Genomic DNA, 22198 nt, shown 5'->3' on the forward strand with positions numbered 1-22198 from the left:
ACAGAGCAATAAGAGCGGATTCATGACAAGAACATTCCTCTAGCCAACAGTTTGGAACAAAAAACCACATAAGCACTTGAGGAACAAAAACCTAACCGTGCCCTGGAAGGAGATGTCCCATTGGACTCCCTCTCACAGTCTGGTGTTTAATATTCCAGATTAGACAGGAACGGCAAATGCTATTCCAAATCATAGACACCTTCCTATAAAGCCAATGGAAATCTGTGAGTAAGACAAGTTGCTCAGAAACTATTCAAACCTTTCTCAGCCTGGAGAAGAGAAGGCTCCAGGGTAACCTTGAAAGGGGCTCCAGGAGAGCTGGGGAGGGGCTTCTTCCAAGGCCATGGAGTGATAGGACGACGAGGGGGGTGACTTTAAATTGGAAGGGTAAAGATTTAGACTATATCTTAGGAAGAAATTCTTCATGCTGAGGGTGGGGAGGTCCTGGCCCAGGTTGCCCAGAGCAGTGGTGGTGCCCCATCCCTGGAGGGGTTCCAGGCCAGGTTGGATGGGGCTTGGAGCCCCTGAGCCAGTGGGAGGTGTCCCTGCCCATGGCAGGGGGTGGCACTGGATGGGCTGTGAGGTTCCTTCCAACCTAAACCATTCCGTGACTCTATGAAGTCTTTTTCTCCACTCTCCCCCGAGTGGGCTCTATTTTTATCAATAGTGGACTTTCTAAGCACGAGGGCATTTCAGGCAGCCTTTTTTTTTTTGGAAACTCTTCACTCCTGCAATAGAGGAAAGACAACTACAGGAGCTTTTCCCTTGGGAGCCACAGAGGGCTTCCCTCGCGAGTAGAAATCCCATGCAATGCGTTCAACAGCACATGGAGAGATTTTTAATTCAAATATGAGGCAACTATTCTACTCAGAGCTTTTATGAACATAAAACCTAATTTTGGTACTTTCAAGGGGACTTGATCTCTCTTTCTAATTTATTTATGATCCTGTTTTCCATCCCGCTCAGACAAATGAACACATGGAAGAGTATCCGCTGTGAAGTAAAACTCAAACTCCTAAAACTGCGAGGGTTTTGTCAAACACTGCTGTGATTTCTACCCCCCATCACACACCGCTTCTTGAGATCCAACCTGAGAGGTCAAGAGTGCATTCGACACTTGCCCTTTCTCCAGATTAATTAGCCGATTAATTAATTGCTGCTGGGAAAAAAAGTCTTGATGGATTCAGAGTAGGAGGAACAAAACGTGTCCGTATTTCAATCCAGAACTGAGAAATTCAGGAGTTGAAGAGGCGATGAGCAGCCAGATTTCAGCAAGAAAAGAAAAACCTGGCAAATATTCTGCCCTCGTTTCTCTAAAACTGGGCTCAGAGACACAGTAAGAGTTGGCGTAGGGAAGTCCTGAGCCGGGCGGTAGCAAAAACGATGTTTACAGCTGCATTGCAGGACAGATTTATCTCCAGCAACCGAACTGCCAGTGTGATTTCTAGACCTCTTCCAAAATACCACCTCCACCGAGTCAATATTCCAGATGAAGAAATCCGTACAAACGCATTCTCATTAAAACACAGCGCTGCCAGACATCTTCAGAACACTTGGCCCCAATCCCAAAGGTAAAACTGAATTATTTCCCCCCCCTCTTATATTATATCCATAGTGGTGTTTGATAGCACTGGATCAACAAGACACAGAATTCCATCTTTCTCTGGAAGGACCACAAGAGCCCTTGGACCTGTCCTTCCTCAGTTCCAAAATGAAATCTCTAGGATCAAGGACGATCACGAGCAGCCCTGGGTTTCTGACTCAGGAGACCATGCGCAAAGAGAAGGAAGTGATGCTCAGCATCGGCAGCATGAAGATGTGGAGAGTTCTCTGCAACCGCTGCCTCATCCAAGCAATGGAGGACGCTACTCTGTGAGCACGAGAGAAGTCCTGGCGAGAGCCCGTCCTTTCCAGTCAGGCAGTAGCGAAAGCATCTCGGGGTGATGTGGAACTGACTCCTGACGCCCTCTGAGCTCTCATTCAAGGGGATATTTTTCAAATGTGATGATGTGACAGAGAGCAATCCCACAGAGAAGGACTTGGGGTGCTGGGGGAGGAGAAGCTCAACATGAGCCAACAACGCGTGCTCCCAGCCCAGAAACCAACTATGTCCTGGGCTCCATCCAAAGCAGCACGGCCAGCAGGGAGGGAGGGGATTCTGCCCCTCTGCTCCACTTGGTGAGACCCCACCTGGAGCCCTGTGTCCAGTTCTGGAGTCTCCAACATAAGAACTGTTGGAATGGGTTCACAGGAGACCATGAAGATGATCCGAGGGCTGGAGCCCCTTTGGTAAGATGACAGGCTGGGAGAGTTGGGGTTCTTCAGCCTGGAGAAGAGAAGGCTGCGGGGAGACCTTAGAGCAGCTTCCGGTGCTAAGAGGGGCTCCAGGAAAGCTGGGGAGGGGCTCTGGATCAGGGAGGGCAGGGACAGGATGAGGGGAACGGTTTTCAGCTGAAAGAGGGGAGAGTGAGATGAGATCTTAGGGAGAAATGTTTTGCTGTTCAGGTGTGGAGGCCCTGGCCCAGGGTGCCCAGAGCAGTGGGGGCTGCCCCATCCCTGGAGGGGTTCCAGGCCAGGTTGGATGGGGCTTGGAGCCCCTGAGCCACTGGGAGGTGTCCCTGCTCATCACAGCAGGGTTGGAACTGGATGGGCTTTGAGGTTCCTTCCAACCCAAACCATCCCATGATTCTGGGATTCTGCACCTAGACCCACACATTGTATCTACTGGTATTTTCCAAGAGGGCAGGATGGCAGTGGCATCCAGCTGGTGGATGTCAGCTGCAGAGAGATCCCGATGCAAACGAGCTGTCTTGGCCAGCAGCGCTGTAAGGAAGACAGGACTACAACTCTGACCACTCGCATTTCCTTCAGGCCTGGAGAAGGACGACAACCAGAAGAAAAGAAGATGCATTGCAGCACCAGAGATTTCTGACAGCGTGCTAGCTCGCCCAAAACTTTAATGTGAAATCGGTCGTTTCTACGGAATTCAGGCTCCAAGGTGACAGCTGGGAGGCTTTTGATGAGAAATGCGAGTAGGAGTTGAAAGCTAAAAGGAAATCACAAATTTGATTCCAAGTTTCATAAAAACATGGTATTTTGAACCTTGGAAACCCAAGGCCTTCTATGCATTAGCTCAGGAAACAACAGCCCTTAATAACCAGAAGCTCTTAAAAGTAGAATGAAAAAGAAATAAGGACTAAAAGCCATAAAAGCCTGAGACAAACGCTGGTTTCCAGCTCCTGCAGACGGAGCCGTCTGCCAGAAGTTCTGCCAGTTGTTGAGAAAAAGGATCTATCTTCGTAATGGAGTGAGAAGCAGAAATACCCAGAACGCCTCGCAAGCAGATTTGTTGTTCTCTTCGGGGGTCAAATAAATGTTTTGGGAGTAAATAAATGGACATTGAACAGGAGATACAATTTTAAAATTATTACTTTGTGGGCTAGAGTATTTTATTTACGAGCATTTGTATTTTGTTTTCAATTGAAAGGATTTTCCTGCATGGATTTCTGTTCCCTTCCTTAAAGTACTGCTTAACAGGTATTCTTAAGCAAATGCAATAAAATAGTTAAGTATTAGAATCAAAGAATCATGAGGTTGGAAAAGACCTTAGAGATCATTAACTCCAACCGTACCTGTCCAGTCCTAACTCATATCCCCAGGCACTTCATCTACCTGTCTTTTAAACCCCTCCAGGGATGAGGACTCAATCACCTCCCCGGACAGCCTCTGTCAGGGACTGAGAACCCTTTCAGTGAAGAATGTTTTCCTGATGTCCAATCCAAACCTCCCCTGGTGCAGCTCGAGGCCATTCCTCTTGTCCTATCGCCTGTCACTTGGGAGAAGAGACCAATGTCTTTCCCACAGTGAGGGGCCCAAAACTGAACTCAGGGTTCAAGGTCCGGCCTCACCAGCACAGAGCAGAAGGGGAGAATCATTTCCCGGGTCCTGCTGGCCACAGCGTTTCTGATAGAAGCCAAGATGCTGTTGGCCTTCTTGGCCACTTGAGCACCCTGTTGACTCATGTTCAGTTGGCTGTTGACCAACACCCTCAGATCTTACTGTTTGTGTTTGAGAAGCTTCACTCCCCCGCCCACTTAAAATGAAGAAATTAGGGTGGAAGACACTTATCATTACTATTTCAGCACGGTACTACCATGAAAAGACAGGAACACACATGGCCACAAACGCTTCTGGGATGGCAGAACACGGAAGTCTGAAGTGTTTTGAGTCCTGGGTTTGGAACAGTTCTAAGGTTTGAACTCATTAGACTCGAAGAGTGAGCTGCAAGGGCTGTCCTCGCAAAGAGAGGCTGAAGCGTGAGCCATGGATTTCAAACTAAACAAAAGGAAAGAGTCAAAACCTACATTTCTGCAGCAGAATTGTGTCTGCATAAAATTATATAGGGACAGCAATGACCTCACACGCTGTGGATAACGCTCAGCTCCTTAGAAACCAGACAGCTCACTGCAGTCCTCACAGACACTAAAGGTATTTCTAACCTATCAAAGAACATTGACTATCCCTGTATTTTCCTAAAGAACTCCAGTTTAGGTAGGGAACCGATTAGAAAACGATAATGCAGATAGTATTTTACATTGCATTTCTCTAAAAGAAACCACCCGTTAGGCACTCTAATATTTCAGTAGTCTCAATACTTCAATATTCGATATTTCAAAGGTGAATTGATGGAATTTGTAGATGAAAACTAACCCATAAAAGAGGTGAATTAAATACTTAGGAACCAAAAAGTGCAGGGCTTGCTCATTAGCCAATAACACCTAAAATGCTGTAAGAGCTGAGAACAAATAAACGTCACAGATGTTGCTTTCTCAATTCTGACTTTTCTGCATATTCAATAAAAATGCAGCTGGCTTTATTTTATATTTGACGTTTTCTTTATTGCTTTTTTAATTTAGAATATTTCAAGTTTTTGAAACCTTTGTCAGACACTCCCGCTTAACTCCTTGTAGACCATGGAGCTTCTCACTAAACCCTCCACCACCTCCATCCTCCCCGAGGGTAAAACTCAGCAGCTCCTCTGCACGATCCATTCAAAAAGATCCAGAGCGGAGAGAGGGAAGTTTCACTGCACACCTTACCCTGAGATTAAGAAGGCGTGAAAGCACAGAAGATCACTTAGGTATCAAGCTATGTCTCAAACTGTGCAGCTTCTACTGCAGAGGGTCACCAACCCATGCTCGGGGCTTCCAGAAGCTATTGCAGCACTAACATGAAATAAGAATAACGTAGAGATGCATCAGTGGCAATGTTGTCAAATTAGCGATTTTAAGAGGCTCAGCTTTCACAGAAGTAATAATTGCTGATGGGAATGATATGACCTCATATTCCTTACAAACGTGAGACAACATCTTGCTTTAACTGCATATTCCATCACTTCCCTATCGACTTAGAGCCAAGAGCCATACATTTTTACAATTATATTCTCCGTTTTCTTTTCGGAATGGAAAATGTTTAAGATATTTATCTGGTATCACATTTATTACAGTGCTTTCAATTCTCAAGAAACCATAATTCAGCAGTTAACCGCAAACTCCTGTCAGGTGCCTCCCTTATCGAGATCACGCACTCCCTTGAGACAACAGAGGGACCAGGAACAACGGACCAATAAAAAAAGCATCCTTCTCAGCCCAGCAGAACCAGTTAAAACCATGAGCTCCCCTCATATACAATACTCCTTCCACACTGAAGGCGCCCCTCTGTCAAACAGATTTAACTGCCTACCCATAACATCGCGGTTCTCGTGGGCAGCTGTCACATCACTGTGACTACCTTGGCGTAACGCTGGGTGATCATACTCACAACAAAGCAGCCCATCCAGTCCCATCCCTGCCATGGGCAGGGACATCTCCCACTGGATCAGGGGCTCCAAGCCCCATCCAACCTGGCCTGGAATCCCTCCAGGGATGGGGCAGCCCCCACTGCTCTGGGCACCCTGGGCCAGGGCCTCCCCACCCTCAGCGGGAAGAATTTCTTCCTAATGTCTAATTTAAATCTTTACCCTTCCAATTTAAAGCCATTTCCCCTCATCCTGTCCCTGCACTCCCTGATCCAGAGCTTCTCCCCAGCTTTCCTGGAGCCCCTTTCAGCACTGGAAGCTGCTCTGAGGTCTCCTCGCAGCCTTCTCTTCTCCAGGCTGAAGAACCTCAACTCTCTCAGAGGAGGTGCTCCAGCCCTCGCATCATCTTTGTGGCCTCCTCTGATGTGGAGACATAAATACATACGTGAAGTCTCATATAATTAATTCAGTTTTTCTTCACAATCGCGCCTTTAATAAAGTAAGACTAATTTTTCTGCATTATTTTATTATTTACAAATCTTCTATCTTTTATTACTATAACCTCCTAGAAAAAGAATGGCAATTGAAACAGCATCCAGAGAAGATTCTCATTAACTGGAAGACTGTGAGTTACCAGCAAATTCAAATTCTAAGACACAAACCACCCCAAGGACATCCAAGCTGTGTGTCTAAGCAAGCGATGTGCTCGGTAAGCTGAACTCCGCAGCGCTGAACTTTTCATCTCTGTATTTATCTCAGGAGTGACGCCACTGTGATTCACAAACCGGCTACGACAGAGCCTGGAGGGTCCCAAAGAGCAGGGAATTCCCAGCGTAGCTGATATCCACTCTGAATCAAGTTTAAAGACAAGGATGAAGGATGCAGTGGCCATGCTCAGGGCTGCGTAACCGCACACCTTCCACAAAGCACGTGCGCCGGGATGCGTGAGAAGCGGAATGTGATCCCACCACGACCCTCGAAACACCAGCACTCAGTTCACATCACCATCTCTGACCTCACCAAAACCCAACCCACATAACACGATGTAGCTATAAATAAACCATTTCTACGTTTCCTTTTCCCACTTCTACTAAAATTAGAGGCTTACTCATTGCAGCTCCCTGTTCTAAACCACCGACTGAATCAGGAATTTGCTCAACCTCTACTTAAGATTTCTTCGATTTCTGAGCACTTCCTCACTACAAACAGAGCTAATTTGAAAAGAAACACCTATTCCACTTCCAAATTCTTCCTCTATTATAAATCTCACGGTAACAAGTGTGTTCACAACAATTGGATAAAAGTCTATCATGTTAACAATTAAGTTCTACCTGATGCGAATGTTGATGCCTATAAAGTCAGTAACTCCTTAACGTTCACAGAATGAGAGTGGTTTCGTGCATAAGCCTTCTACCAAGAGTTAAAAAGACCAACTAAATGAGAATATTCATTTCAGTGGCAGAGTAAAGCAGACTTGACCATACATCTCTCATACTTCGAAATCTTATTCTTCATGAAGAATGTTTTCCGCATTCTTATGGGAGGTGTCCCTACCCATAGCAGGGGCGTCGGAACTGAATGATCTTTAAGGTCCCTTCCAACCCAAACTATTCTATGATTCTTCACAGCTCTCATTTGAATAGGAAAAGAATGATTTTTCTTCTACCCAAAATAGGGCAGAATATTGAAAAGTAGTGCCAGATATTAAGTAGCAGTGATTCCTCATCATTTCACACAGAATACTCCTCTGCCACAGAGAAAAGTCCATCTGTACGTTTATACGAACTCTAAACCCCCAAATCAATAGAACATTTCAGCTGACTTTATAATCAGAAGAGTGGCCGTTTGGCATCCTGCTTAGGGGGTATTTAAGTTTAATAATGAGCTTTTCTCAGACATCACAACTCTCACGAAGGATGCCAGCCAGACGCTCTTCTGAATTTAAAAGCAAAAGGTTCTACTGATCTTGTAATTCCATGATATATAAAATTAACTCCAGGGAGCAGGTGCAGAGGCCACAGACCAGAATATCCCACTTTGTACAAATTTTAGTGTCATGTGTTCTAGTACACTTCATCAATGCTGAGGGTGGGGAGGCCCTGGCCCAGGGTGCCCAGAGCAGTGGGGGCTGCCCCATCCCTGGAGGGGTTCCAGGCCAGGTTGGATGGGGCTTGGAGCCCCTGAGCCAGTGGGAGGTGTCCCTGCCCATGGCAGGGGGTGGCACTGGGTGGGCTGTGAGGTCCTTTCCAACCAAATCATTCCATGATCCTATAAACAGCCCAGAGAGATCCGCCGCTGGCTCCTCCCATGAGATGGCTGTTAGCAAACGATGTTTGCAACCCCAGTACTTCAGAACTGAGGGACTGAAATCGTTAATGAAAATTAATTGAGCATAACTGGTTTGCAAGGGCTGAACCCTGGAAAACTCCAAAAGCTTCTTGCTGCAGAAATCAAAAGTTTCATTTCTGTATTTATAATGTTTAATTCCATCACACTCAGACTGAAAATCACCTGGAAACTAAAGGCATTGCCTGGAGAGGAAGAAAACAAAAGCTAAAATAACAAAAACTTGGTCCGTGTGGTTAAATTATAATTAAAAGCTCAGGCAATAACCAGCTATGTAACTGTGGTGGTTCTCGGCACTTTTTCTCCCAGGAACTATTTTCTGCTGAGAAGCTATTCCGAATGCTGGCACAGAAACAGCAAACAGAATTAGCAATTAAAATACTTAAAAACAAAGGGAAATACAAGCCACAAAGACAAATATGAACACAAGAGTTTCCCGAAGACATCTCGCTCAGCTCAACGGCTCTTGGACACGTGGTTCGCATAACATGTTTGACGCTGCTTGGCTCCATCCACCAGGGTGACAACCCCTCTGCGTCTCTATACGGATCCACTCACCAAATCGCACCGGTTGGCTTTGTCCACACAACTGAATGCAGAGTGGGAACCGACTTCTGCTTTAAAGGTTACCATTATCTTCGGCTACAAAGATGATGTGAGGGCTGGAGCACCTCCTGTACAAGGACAGGCTGAGAGAGTTGGGGTTGTTCAGCCTGGAGAAGAGAAGGCTGCGGGGAGACCTTAGAGCAGCTCCCAGTGCTGAAAGGGGCTCCAGGGAAGCTGGGGAGGGGCTCTGGATCAGGGAGGGCAGGGACAGGATGCGGGGAATGGCTTTAAATTGGAAAGGGGAAGATTTAGATTAGACATTAGGAAGAAATTCTTCACACTGAGGGTGGGCAGGGTGCCCAGAGCAGTGGTGGCTGCCCCATCCCTGGAGGGGTTCCAGGCCAGGTTGGATGGGGCTTGGAGCCCCTGATCCAGTGGGAGGTGCCCCTGCCCATGGCAGGAGGTGGGACTGGATGGGCTTTGAGGTTCCTTCCAGCCCAAACCACTCCATGATTCTATGACTAATGCAGAATACTCAACATTTCACCCGTGTTTTACAGCAAGAACGCTTCCATTCCCCTGCAAATACAACCGACTGCTCCTATCTGGATGTTCCCAGCTACGGATGAGATTGAAATCTCACGCTTGGAGCCCCACGCTGCTGTGATGACTCAGGCAGGAGCCGGGGGAAGGTTTATGCACCATTTTAGAGCCTCGCCCCTGGGAATAACACAAAGATAGCAGAAATTTCATCTTAAAGGAGAAAACAAGAGCTCTTGAGGCTTCCAGCCATCGTAGATATTAATGAAATAATTAAATGCAGGTTGTGTGGTTTTGCAAGCATCAAAATGAAAGAAACAAACCCCTCTACACTAGAGAGGAACAGAACACATTCAAACCTTTCTTTGCCTACAAGAACTATTGCTTATCACTTAGATAAGGAAAAAATGCCAGTTTAAAGTCAAATAATCCTATTGCTATAATTCCATCCATCATCTGCAGGGTATCAGGAATAGTGTTCTGTACAAACACCACAGCAGAAGTTCCCAAGTGGGGTCAGATACCTATTTTAACTCCTAGATCCACGCGAGCTGAACCGGCTGTTGCTGTTGAAACTTTGTCTTACGTGGCTTTGACACACTTACAGTTTCATTCTGCCACATTTGTCTTCTCAGGAAGGAATTCAGCTCTATTAACTAACACAGAACGATGACAAGCAGTGCCACTGACCCAAAGGCAGCCTTCCCGCGCAGTCCCGGCCACAGCACACAACTGGGTAACGGGACAGAGCAGGAACAAGAAGATCCTGCACTGGGATGACCTTGGATTGCCCTTCAAAGCCCACTTTAAGCAACATTTTATTGATAGCTTTTACCTAATGTAAAACCTGTGATAATCGGTTCCAGACTGAATTTCACGCAGGAATCTTGAACCTTCTCAACCCTCACCCCACAGGGGTGAATTACTACTGCTCACTTCTCGACGGTCACCACAGGTTCACAAGTTCTTATCTCAAAGAACATCCCATCTTTTCTGTTCCCTGGAGGGCAGGTTAACGCAGTGCAGTGCTGCAACAACTTCACAGCTTTCTCCAGCCGGGTGGACGGGGACAACTCAGAGGAACCCACTCACCCCGCTGACCCCTCTCAACTCAGCAAAGGTAGAAACCTAAAGGGTTCCTGCTAAATGGACTTTGTAGTGTGCTTAGTGGGACAGAGAAGCAAGCTCCTAAGGCAAACCCAGACCTTTGTTCTGCTCGGAAGGGAGTACAAAGTCTCGGAAGAGGCAGACTCTATCAGGAAACGCTCCTCTTTGTCAGCATGACAAGGCAAAACAGCCATGCAAGGATTAATCGCTGCTTGCTTGCAACACAAAGCACCAACAGAGCTAAGGAAAAAACGTGCCTTTTTTTCCCCAAGAATGGCAAGAAACCCTTAAAAGTCACCAGAAACGGTGAGCAGCCTAACATTAGAAAATGATTCCGATATCATTCAATTTTTAAGTAACGCCACTCTGTATTTTAAAGAATAAAATCTCTCCCAGAGGAAGCTCAGGAACACGTATCAGGCTCTTTCTTGGATTCCTAAGGGAGTGCTCGCAGCTCACAGTCACTAGGTTTGACCTGCGGTTTAGCTGGGATCAAACACGCGCTTCGACAGCAAACCAATCCGAAAGGTTGAAATGGCAAAGTTTTCTTTCTGCTTAAGAAATTAAACCAGCATCATCTTTCAAAACTCCACATTCCGTTCAACCAGCAGTAGCTGAAGGACAGAAATACTTTGAGGCTGTCTCCCTTCTATCTGCCACCAGCACGGAGGCAGCGCCAGCAGGAGCCCTGTCTCCTCTCCAAGTCTTCAGTGGTGAATACACAAGGCAACCTGGCTACGCTCTTCCAACTAAATATAGAGTTTATTCAACCATTTGATTACCAGCTTAGTAGAATTATCATGATAATGACAAACATAGACCTGGCACTCCCCGTGCTGCCCCTGAACAGGGTTCTTCTGCAAACTCTGGTCCTCCTGCTATCCGCTCCCATCTCTGATAACATTTACTCTTTAATCCAAGCAGTAAAGAACACCGGAATAGCCACGTTATCCACAGCGTTCTGGGGATGAAGGAGCAGGCCACGCTGCAAAAATATCCCCATTTATTCGGGCAAGTGACAAAAGCTGAGGTCTGTGTAAGGGTTTTATTTATGCAGAGTGTGGGGAAGTGAATAAAAGCAAGAGTTGTCACAGGAAGGAAAACAAGATGGTTTTGTTCAGGAATAGGGAGATACATTGCAGACTACCGCTGTTTAGTTCTTATTTGTTTCTGGGTATCAAAATGGAATAGGCAGAGCTTTCGTACTGGGGAAATTAAAATTAAGAAGTAGATACGTAAAAGGAACCCATTTAAATATAGTCATCATCTATTTCTAAGCAGTCAAACACAGGGGTAGCCCTTCAGAAGGAAACCTACCTGCTTCAGGACTTGTCTGATTACAGCTGCTAACGATGCTGTTCGGTATCACTGGTGTGGAGGATGCCTGGATTCTCGCCTGAGGTGGGGTCGGATGCAAGGAATTTCCTAATGCCATTCCCGCCTGACTGAGTATCCCACAGTTCCCGCTAGCCTGCATCTGATTGATTAAACCTGCGAGATGGTTGGTTGTGCCCGGGCTAGTACCGTGGACAAAGTTAGTGTTCGTGTTCTGGCAGTGCACCGCGTCCCCTCGCAAGGGTAAGCTCTGCGCCAGCGAGTTCTGGAGACCGCCAGAGCTCATCCCGGGGTCTGCAAAATGCATCTGGTTACCAGAGCAAGGTAAAGCAGTGCTGGAGCTCCCACAACTGGTGGTACTATTGCTGCTCATGTGAGAGCTCTGACAACTCATGGACTGAAGGAGCTGGGACATAGAACTGATGGGAAAGGAGCTTTGACTTTGCTTTCTTATCAAATCCGATCCGGCTTTGGAAACTCCAGAAGTGTCCAAGTGAGACTGTCTCAACAAACTCAACACCGTGGTGGTCGGCTGCTTTCTCTTTCGCAGCGGATCTTTTTGCTGAGACATCAATTTATCTCTCAGTGCTGCTCGGCCACTTTGTCCTTCAGTCGTCGGAAGAAGCACATTGGTGGCAGGAGGGAACATGGTATTTAAAGTGCTATGTCCTTCGTTGTTGCCACCGCTGGCAACAGGTCCAGAATTGCTACTGCTGTTATTGTTGTTACCAGCAAGTTTGTTTTGATTTGCTAGCTGTGCTTTGGCTGCTGCTGAGAGTAAACTGCTTGCTGGAAAAGAGGCAGCGTTGTGCTGGTTCAAGATCTGATTTAAAGGCATTCCCAGCAAACCAGGCTGACTCTTCAAGGAACCGCTTCCAGCCGATGCAGTAGAAAAAACTGCATTGTTTGGAGGATTTAATACATTACTCATTCCAGCAATTAATGGGTTAGGGATGTCCTTGTATTGATTAAGTCCATCGTGCTTGGTGGAAGGGCTAGATGGCATAGATGGTCTCGGTGACCCTATCGTTGACCTTGGGGACCTGGGAGGAACTTTAATACCACTACAGGATGACTGTGGTCCTACTGGAGGCAGCAGGAAATTTCCATGATCTGATGACGTGGAAGAAGAACGCGATCTTTGGGGAGAAGCCTCGATCCGTCCGATCCCGGATCCCATCATATGAACTGGGGACGTCACTGGTGAAGGAGAGAGGGAAGTTGAAGCAGAATGCTGAACTCTCTGAACATGACTTCCGTGGTTCATGTGACCAGGTTTTACAGTTGGCAAAGGAAGATTACTTGGCAAAGGAACGACAGCAGGAGGCATGCTTACATTCATCACGGGTACCTGAGAGTGGACATTTGAATGAAAAGTAGTTGGGTTAATGATAACGGGATTCTGATTCACCGGTTTGCTAGGAATAGGGTCAAGTATGCCAAGTGGATCCTTTTCTGATGTTAATGGCTTTTTCTGAAGAGCACAAGAAGGTGGGGGAGGAGGTGGGGGAGGACCTTGGGGCAGTTTATGGTGAAACATTGCTCGTGGTATTTCCATACCGGTTGAAAAATTACACATGGGTTTTTTCATTACTGGGCTTTTTGTGGTCAAGGTTGGGGAAAGAGGTATATTAGTCCTTCCAGCCATTGCACAGGATGACTGTATGGGAGACCCATGTAGCATTACCGAGGGTGGAGACAGAGGCGTCCTGTTCATGTGAATAGGACTAGAATTGGGTGCTCCATGAAAACTGGGATTGTTCCTTGTGAAAACATCAGGGCTTCCAAGTGGGTCAGTCCTAGGAGAGATTGAGCCGTCTCCGTATATCTGCGATCCTGATGAAGCTGGACTGGGCATCCCACCATGACTGCCACGATACGGAGACTTCTGTCCGAGTTCATTACTACCCAATCTCTGCCTAGGATAGACAGAATGAAGTTCTTGTTGCTGGCTTCCAGCCATTTCTTGCACGTAGAGCCTACCCATGGCATTAGATGGTCCTATCATCAACTTGAAAGGAGTCTTACATTCTGGCATCACAGAATTTGTAATTCCTTCATGCGATTTAGTCCTCATTGATCTTGGAGTTGCTGCTCGAGTAGGAACTACCGGAGTTGCACCTGACATTAAAAACACGACAGTTAATGTTTTGAAATCCCATATCACACGTCACTGTAAAACTACTGTGCGTGAAAATATTAATAAAATCTAGAAAGCTTTTGTCTAACCAGAAATAACACCTAAATCACCAGGTAGCTGCTGGAATGGTGCATGCCACCCCACTACATGGTGCTGTTGTACAGACTTTAACTCCATATCCCATATAAAGACTGCAAAAACACAGCCAACTTTAAATCTTGTGTTTCTGAACTTTCAAGCACGCTTGATACCAACATAGATTTATTTTAGCACGGTTCTTCTGAAACATCAATTCCTGAAAGGTCTTCCCTTCCTGCCTTTTGTCTTTTCACTCTATCTATCATCTCCAGTGTCCTACTCCCGAGCCTCTGGCATCACCACTCTGGCTACAGCTGGAAGGGCTGGTGGGAGGAAAAGGAGCCTCTGGCACCATCTATTGAGTATAGGAGGAACAAAGCCCAACATGGGTTTAGACTAATTTCTCCTCACCCTACAGTGAGGAAGCTCCTGCCCCAAATGCTGTCCTGGATGAGGACGATTGGGGAGCCGTGCCATCCGACTTTGGCCTGGATTTCTCATCAGCCAAGCACGGAATTGAAGAGACCTAAGAGACCGTGGCTGTGCAAGGCAGGATGCAGCTTCTCCAGCTGCTCCGCTTCACTCCTTGGCACCAAGGGTGCTGAGTTCCAGTCCTCTGAGTTAATCTCTTCCTGGGAACTGATTGGCTAAAAAGGTGAGGACATACGTTCTGTTACGTCCTTATTAATTTACCGAATTAAGGCTTTCCCTGCAGCTTTACTTGGGGTGAAGATGCTTAATGTAAGAAGGGGCTCTACCTTTGCTTTTGGGACAAAGGCCCTGGGGATCTTTGCACGTACAACCACGTGAACCCCTCTACACGCAAAAAGCTCCTGTAAATTCCAGTGATTTTCCTACAAGCACAAGACCACCTTCCTTTTCTGTCCATTAATACCACTTTGATTTTAAAGGGTGTTTTGGTGCCTGTTTTACTTTAGCGATGCCATCAGCAGCAGCTCCAACTCTGGTGGACTCTCTGTCAGCTTTGCTGCTCTGGGAATTTGTAATTCAGCCAGCAAAGGAAAACGAATGCGCTCTTGGCATGCAGGCTCCGAAGATGCAAACTAAAACATGAGTATGAGCTCAGATTTCATGTTCAAATGAATTCAGAGGCGCCTTTAAATTCCTCTGCTCACAAGAAGCCAGTTCCCTTCTTTCCTTCAGCCACAGGAGACAGATGGCACCGACAATCCTGCCTTCATCCTATTTGCTCAACCAGCTACATCACATCCGAAACAAACATATTACCTTTCCCAAAATACAACCCAAGGCTCATTTAGGGCACAAAGCTCAAGACTGAGCTGCAAAACAAAACACGTATGAGAACCCTCACCTTGAATGCCGGACCGAAGCAAACAGTCAAATGGAAGGGTGCATAAATAAACATTTCATTTACAAAAGCAATTTATTGGGGAATTTTCTTCTTTGCTTAGCATGCAAAACTCTGATCAACAGAGAAGGTAAGGCTAAAGAAATGTGACTTGTGTCTTTAATATTTAGCTGGTTTTCCCCCCTTAATTTTGCTAGTTTTCAGAAAACAGAAATGTACTTAAGCACTAGTAATAAAGAGTAAAGAAAATTAATAGAGTAAAAAAAATTGATAGAGTAAAAAATTAATAAAGAGTAAAAAATTAATAAAGAGTAAAAAAGATAATAAATTGTAAAAATCATAAGGAAAACACACAGTAATTTGTGAAATTGTACTGTTTTTTAAAAAACAAACTACATTGCAAAAGAACAATAAAAACCAAGCTTTAAAATCATACACAGCGATACGAAAGCGCAAGAGCACAAGTATCTTCATTGTCAGCCTATCAGAAATTTGTTATTTATTGTTGTATCCTTAAAATGCTGCCCTTTGAAGCCAGGCGGCAGAGGATTAGCAACGAGCTGCTGCTATTACAGCAGTGTAGGGGTGCAAAGGATCTTTAGATTATCAAGCGCCATTTCCCTGCAGCTGCGTGCATCACAGTTTATGACCATAAATTTACCAAGCTCTGTCTTAACTCTAACTTCACCCCTTAGTCCTAAGCAGCTGGATCTGTCGGACTGCTTCAGAACCCTTAGAAAGCCTTTATTTTCTGGGGCTGAGTCTCCCGATGTCTCTACTGACAGTGTTCGTATCCCCTTCCTGCCAACACTTTGCTAGGTGGAACGAGCTAAATGCTTGGAGATGACTTCTAGAAAGCGGGGTTTGGAGTTTGCTAGGAGAAGAGCCTTTGCTTTGTTTCAGTTCAGCTTTATTTCAGCGACAGCAGTGGCAGCAAGCACACCACGACACCCGAACCTCTGCCTCAGAGTCACATTGATCTGCACCCTCTTGCCACCTGGTATCGCTCTCAGGCCTCTTTGATCACCTATTATAGGCCTTCTTTCTTAATAATTTACAGCTAATAGCTTTTTTTTTTCACTGGTCCCAGGTGAATAACCTTACAATTAACAGGATTTGTTGCTACACCTTTTCTTTCATGCCAGGTCTCAATGATCTCCCAGTTTTCTAACACGTTTTGATCTTCTCTTGTTTTGATAACACCTGTCAACTTCACCCAGCAACAAATTACCTCATTTTTTTTGTTGATACGCATAATTAAAATGCTAATCCAGGTCGGTCCCCAAAAATAATCCTTGAGAAATTACAGCGGGGATCTCCTCTCACTGTCTATTCTGCCTCGCAGTGCGATTTCCCATTTAGCCCAGTCCTTAGCCATGTTCTAATCCCTTTATAATCACTTTATTCTGCTTCTCTAATTTCCCATGTGACAGAATATCAGACATATTACTAGAGTTCCAAAAGATAAGAGCTAATGTATTTTCTTTGTCTAGAACAATCTGATATCTTTTCCAAGGAAATCGTGTGATGCCCTGCTTTTCAGATTCATTTTCTCTCTACCCGCATCTCTTTGATTACTACCTCTATTTTTTCCATTAATCTGTTTACCATTACACTAACAGATACATAAAATTTGGGGTGTTTTTTTCCAGAATAATTATATATATATATAATTAGGTAATTAAACATTTCTTCATGATTTTACTCACTTGTTCCACCGCCAGGACTAGTCAGAACTAGTGAAGGATGCGGTGCTTCCATGCTTTTATGAAGTGTAGCCACAGCAATAATTTTCCTTTTATGTATGCATAGTTTGGTGACATCTTCGTCCGCTTTAACATCTTCAGCGGTTCTTTGCTTCACAGCAGCTCCAGGATCAAAATTAAAGACCTGAGAGTAAAAATACCAATGTTTAAATCACGATCATAAGCAGCAAACCCACCAAATACACCTAAACCAGAAATTTTACATGAAATTAAATGTGCTTCTGTTCCTTAGAGTTGTCTGATTGCTTTTGCACTGCTCAAAAGACAAAACAGAAGTCAGTGCCTTGTTCATAGTCTCACGATGCTGTTGATGGTTGGTTTCCAATTTCAAAGGAAAACGTTAAAACACCATAAAAGCCCACTAAAATCTTTTCCATGATGGGAGAAGGCAGAGGGAAGACCCGTTTTGTATTTCATGGCAAATCTTTGGGTGCAAACCACTTATCTCATTTTATATATATGATCTGAACACAGATTAAGTCACGTAAGTGACGGCATAGCACATCAGCTGACGTAACCGATAGGGATGATAGCACAGAGATCCAAACCGATGCTTTTCTTTACCTTGGGAAGAACAAGAGGACATTCTAGGCCACACTTGCATGTTCCATCAGTCAGCAAGTAAGTCTTCACCTGCTCCAAGCAGGATAATAAAGACCCACTGGGACTGTAAAGGAACAGAAATAATGAATACGAGCTATTTGATAGGTCATGACTTCCATCCACCGTTCTAACAGCTCCCACAGAGAGTGTTTATAACAACACAGCCAAGATTTCATACTTTGTTTCATAGCACTTCTCACTTTTAGTCAAGAATTGAGATGATACCACCCCCAAAATAACATTTTAAAGGAATATTTAGAAAACCAAACAGAGAAAGTGCGAGAAAGGAATGTAACTGAGATTCCTGATATTCACTTTTCACATTACAGTCCTGCTTGAAAGCCTTAATTCCTGCCTAACAACGCTAAGGTTATTTTCCTCCCTCCTCTCTGCCCTGAAGTGTGCAGGCAAAGTGCCATCCCCATGGACCTCCTCCCCTGCACCACCTCATGGAGCCATCTGCACCTTTTAAGACTGGGACCTCATTTAAAAAGAAAAAATACACAATTGTGTTTTGTGAAGTACGAGAAAACCTGTATTGAAAAGAGAGAACAGGAACAAAACTGCTGTGGCTTAGTCTCGTCGCTGCACTAAGTTTGGTTTTCTTCAGCTAAAACATCAACCCTCTCGCTGCGAGTGAGGAACATCGCACCGAGAAGCCAATCCAGTGAGTTTCTGATAAACCACGCTCGGATTTCTCCAGCTCCCACCAGAAAATCATTATCTCCACATCCAAACATAGGACACTGGAAATTCTGTAACAGCAAAATCATTGATTCATAAGATTAAAAAAGCCCTCGTGTCACAAACCTCCGCCTTCCAGATTGCTCTGTATTACTGAGCCATCTCAGCTGTTTACCAGGGAGAGAATACAAGAATGGATGGGGACTGGCTGAAACCCGGGTTCTTAATAGTCCTTATTTTAAGAAAACCAGCTCAAATGGGATAATAGTTCGTATTGTGAAAACAGCCAAGAGTCAAAATTCCAAACTATGTAGAACTTTAATACTTAAAACTCGATGCATAAACACCTGATTCTGCACAAGAACTATAGCACACAGAAAGCAACATCTACAACTGATATTTAAAGTTATGCCGATACTTTAAATAAGTCATTCATTTACCAGTCTCGCCCCAGAACAGCTACTTTGGAGAGAACTGCTGAGGTCGAGTATGTGTAACAGTGACAGTGCTGAGGGTGAGCGAGGTAAACCAGCCATCGAAAAATAATGATACAAGTATGAAGCGATAGGTCAGAGAGTCAAACCTTCCCTGTCTTAAACTGAAATACCTGGGGAGCAAGGGGGAATTACTCCTATTTATTTATATTTCAGCTTTTGATTAAGCCACGATGCTATCATTACCACATTTTAACTTGGTATCACTCGTTCTTGACTTCCGACTCCGCACGTCCAGTGGTGACCAATAGCTTTGAACTTTCCCATCTTGACGTGACTGCTCACCTCAGGCAAAGCTCACACTTGAGAACGTAACAGTTTCCCATGGGAGAAACCCAGCCTGGCACTTGCTCTACACAATCCCAACCACGTGCAAAATCTCTCTGGATGCTTTCTGTGACGCCTAAAAAGCCTGTGTTAAATGGGATCCCTGGGAATACGCTGTGGAGGCAGGATGCTATTTTATTTGCGTTGGTAAAAGGCCTCCTGAGAAGCAAGAGTAAAGCTATGCCATCAAAGCTCATTTTTTTCCTGTTTCTAGAATAAAACACTTTTAAATAACCTTTCTGGGCATGTAGTTTGCCTGGGAAATCTGGGCATACATATCCAGTTCAGGCTCAAGGAGATACTGGAGCCTGGACAGAACAGACCTGTCCCGGTCATATGTACCACACTGATGATCAGTGGTGTAAAGCAAGGTCTGGACACTCATTACTAAAGAGCTTTTCCAGTTTATTCCACTGATGACTAGTCACGAACAGTGACTTGAAGAAGGGATTTAGGTCTTACTCCAAGGTACCAGCACTGTTTTACAACGAAAAGCACCGAGATTCAATTCGGTGCTTTTATCAAGTAATAAAAATTAGGTAATTAATGGGTTTCACCCAAAGCAACTGTTGACAGAAAAGCTTTATAAGGAGCCCAAAAAGAATGAGTCCTTATTCAGCTGGGATCATCTGTTCTAGTTAAATCATGTCAGATCTTAATATATACACTAATTTTCCCTTGGATAGCCTTGGAGTCAATATAGTTTGACCTTTCATTCTCTCCATAAATGCTCCGCATGTTTTCAGGGTGGTTGTTCCTCAGAAGGGCAGCGCAGCGCCAGAGCAGGTTACCCAGAGAGGGGGGGGAAACTCAGCCCTTGAACATGGTTAGAGTGGGTTCAGAGGAGGCCACGAAGATGATCTGAGGGCTGGAGCCCCTTTGGTAAGAGGACAGGCTGGGAGAGTTGGGGCTGTTCAGCCTGGAGAAGAGAAGGCTGTGGGGAGACCTTAGAGCATCTTCCAGTGCTGAAAGGGCCTCCAGGAAAGCTGGGGAGGGGCTCTGGATCAGGGAGTGCAGGGATAGGACAAGGGGAACGGTTTTCAGCTGCAAGAGGAGAGATTGAGATGAGATCTTGGGAAGAGGTGTTCTGCTGTTCAGGTGGGGAGGCCCTGGCCCAGGGTGCCCAGAGCAGTGGGGGCTGCCCCATCCCTGGAGGGGTTCCAGGCCAGGTTGGATGGGGCTTGGAGCCCCTGATCCAGTGGGAGGTGTCCCTGCCTATGGCACGGGGTGGAGCTGGATGGGCTGTTTTGTTGTAAGTATGATCACCCAGCGTTACGCCAAGGTAGTCACAGCAATGTGACAGCTGCCCACGAGAACCGTGATGTTATGGGTAGGCAGTTAAATCTGTTTGACAGATTCTAAGATGCTGCTGGTAAACCCAAGGGCAGACCTGCCTGAGTGCTGTGGGTGCTCCATGTCAAGCAGGAGGTTGGACTCTGACTTCTATCCTTTCCAATCGTCTCCTACCTTAAGCCTTTTACCATGTAAGAATTTAAAAGCTGTAGACCATACCAAGTGTGTTGTCCAACCTTGTCTTTCATTGGAATGGCTTATAAAAGGCAATCAGAAAATTAACCATGGATTAAAGAGAAAAAAAAGCCCATCCAGTCCCACCTCTTGACACGGGCAGGGACACCTCCCACTGGATCAGGGGCTCCAAGCCCCATCCAACCTGGCCTGGAACCCCTCCAGGGATGGGGCAGCCCCCACTGCTCTGGGCATCCTGGGCCAGGGCCTCACCACCCTCAGCGTGAAGAATTTCTTCCTAATGTCTAATCTAAATCTTCCCCTTTCCAATTTAAAGCCATTCCCCCTCATCCTATCACTCCAGGACCTTGGAAACAGCCCCTCTCCAGCTTTCCTGGAGCCCCTTCAGGTACTGGAAGGTCACCATAACGTCTTCTCAGAGCCTTCTCTTCTTCAGATTGAACAGCCTCAACTCTCTCAACCTGTCCCTGTACACGAGGTGCTTCAGCCCTCGGATCATCTCCATGGCCTCCTCTGGACCTGTTCCAACAGTTCCGTGTCCTTATTATGTTGGAGACTCCCAATGCAGGGCTCCAGGTGGGGTCTCACAGAGCGGAGCAGAGGGCAGAACCCCCTCCCTCCCTGCTGGCCACGCTGCTCCGGATGCAGCCCGGGACACGGGTGGTTCCTGGGCTGAGAGCGCACATCGCAGGCTCAATTGTTACAATTCAGAACAGAAATATTAAGAAAGTCCCAAGAACAAAGAGAGCATCTATATAAAGAAGATGGAAAAGGAAATAACTATCAGGATTACACCAATATTTACTGGTTTAGAAACATGTAAGATGTGCTGGAAGCAGCAGCACAAACTCCATAGTTTGCTTCTTCCCACTGTAGAAAACGAAGTTCCAAAGTAGACGGGCTCCTCAGGTTTATAAAAACAGCAAAGCGTTGTATGTTCTCCTGTCCGGATACAGAGGTGACAGGGAAAAAAGCCCCAACCCACAACTTTTTCTTTCTCATTGATTTTTAACTAAGGCAGAGGCCCAGTGAATTATAGCGGTAATGAGAAATACAAGGGGAAGGCGATTTATCTTTGACATGCGTGTCACTGACATGGATTTCATTGGATTCTGTTAATTGAGAATACAAACACGAAATCCTGGAATGCATTTGTTCTTTTATGGTAGTTTAGAGTAAAACTGGAGTCTGCTTTGACTCCTTAAATAGTTTTGTATTGGCAATACATAAAATGTTGGGAAGGAGCGGTTATTTTAATCACAGAACAGTGGAAACAGATTAAGCAAATAATAGACTGATAATCATTTCGACTTCTGTGATGTAAACCTGATGCGCCCATATTTTCTTCCAGCTAACTTTGATCTTTTTCCCAATACCATTTCATTTGCAGTCGGTTTGTCTGAACACATTCGTTTAATAGAAATTTCAATGCATTTCTTTGTTCCAGGGTGAGGCAAAAAATCCCATAAGCTAACAAAATAAACAAATAAAACACCTAAAACTTTGGATTTAGGCTTGTGTTTTTCTACAGGAGAAAAGGGGGGAGTCCTTGGGAGTAGAGCTTGCTGGAGAACATCAGCAATGCCAAACACAGAACCTTCACAGGGCGTGTGACAC

The 22198-nt window shown here is 45.4% G+C and overlaps 1 protein-coding gene across 9 annotated transcripts in view; it reads right to left on the reverse strand.

Moving 5' to 3' along the window:
- The window catches only part of MBD5 (methyl-CpG binding domain protein 5), a 140707-nt gene that overhangs the window by 23504 nt on the left and 95005 nt on the right, over nt 1–22198 (reverse strand). For all 9 annotated transcript variants that reach the window (XR_008450457.1, XM_054070346.1, XM_054070343.1 and 6 more), the window contains 3 exons: nt 17550–17652; nt 16929–17109; nt 11654–13792 (listed from right to left, as the gene is read on the reverse strand). Coding sequence is in view for 8 of the 9 variants with exons in the window: in XM_054070346.1 (XP_053926321.1) it covers nt 11654–13792; nt 16929–17109; nt 17550–17652 (2423 nt within the window). In the remaining variant the exon portion in view is untranslated. The remainder of the gene's footprint in view (nt 1–11653; nt 13793–16928; nt 17110–17549; nt 17653–22198) is intronic.

The sequence above is a fragment of the Cuculus canorus genome, chromosome 6, assembly GCF_017976375.1.
Source record: "Cuculus canorus isolate bCucCan1 chromosome 6, bCucCan1.pri, whole genome shotgun sequence".
In the NCBI taxonomy this organism is placed as follows: Eukaryota; Metazoa; Chordata; class Aves; order Cuculiformes; family Cuculidae; genus Cuculus; species Cuculus canorus.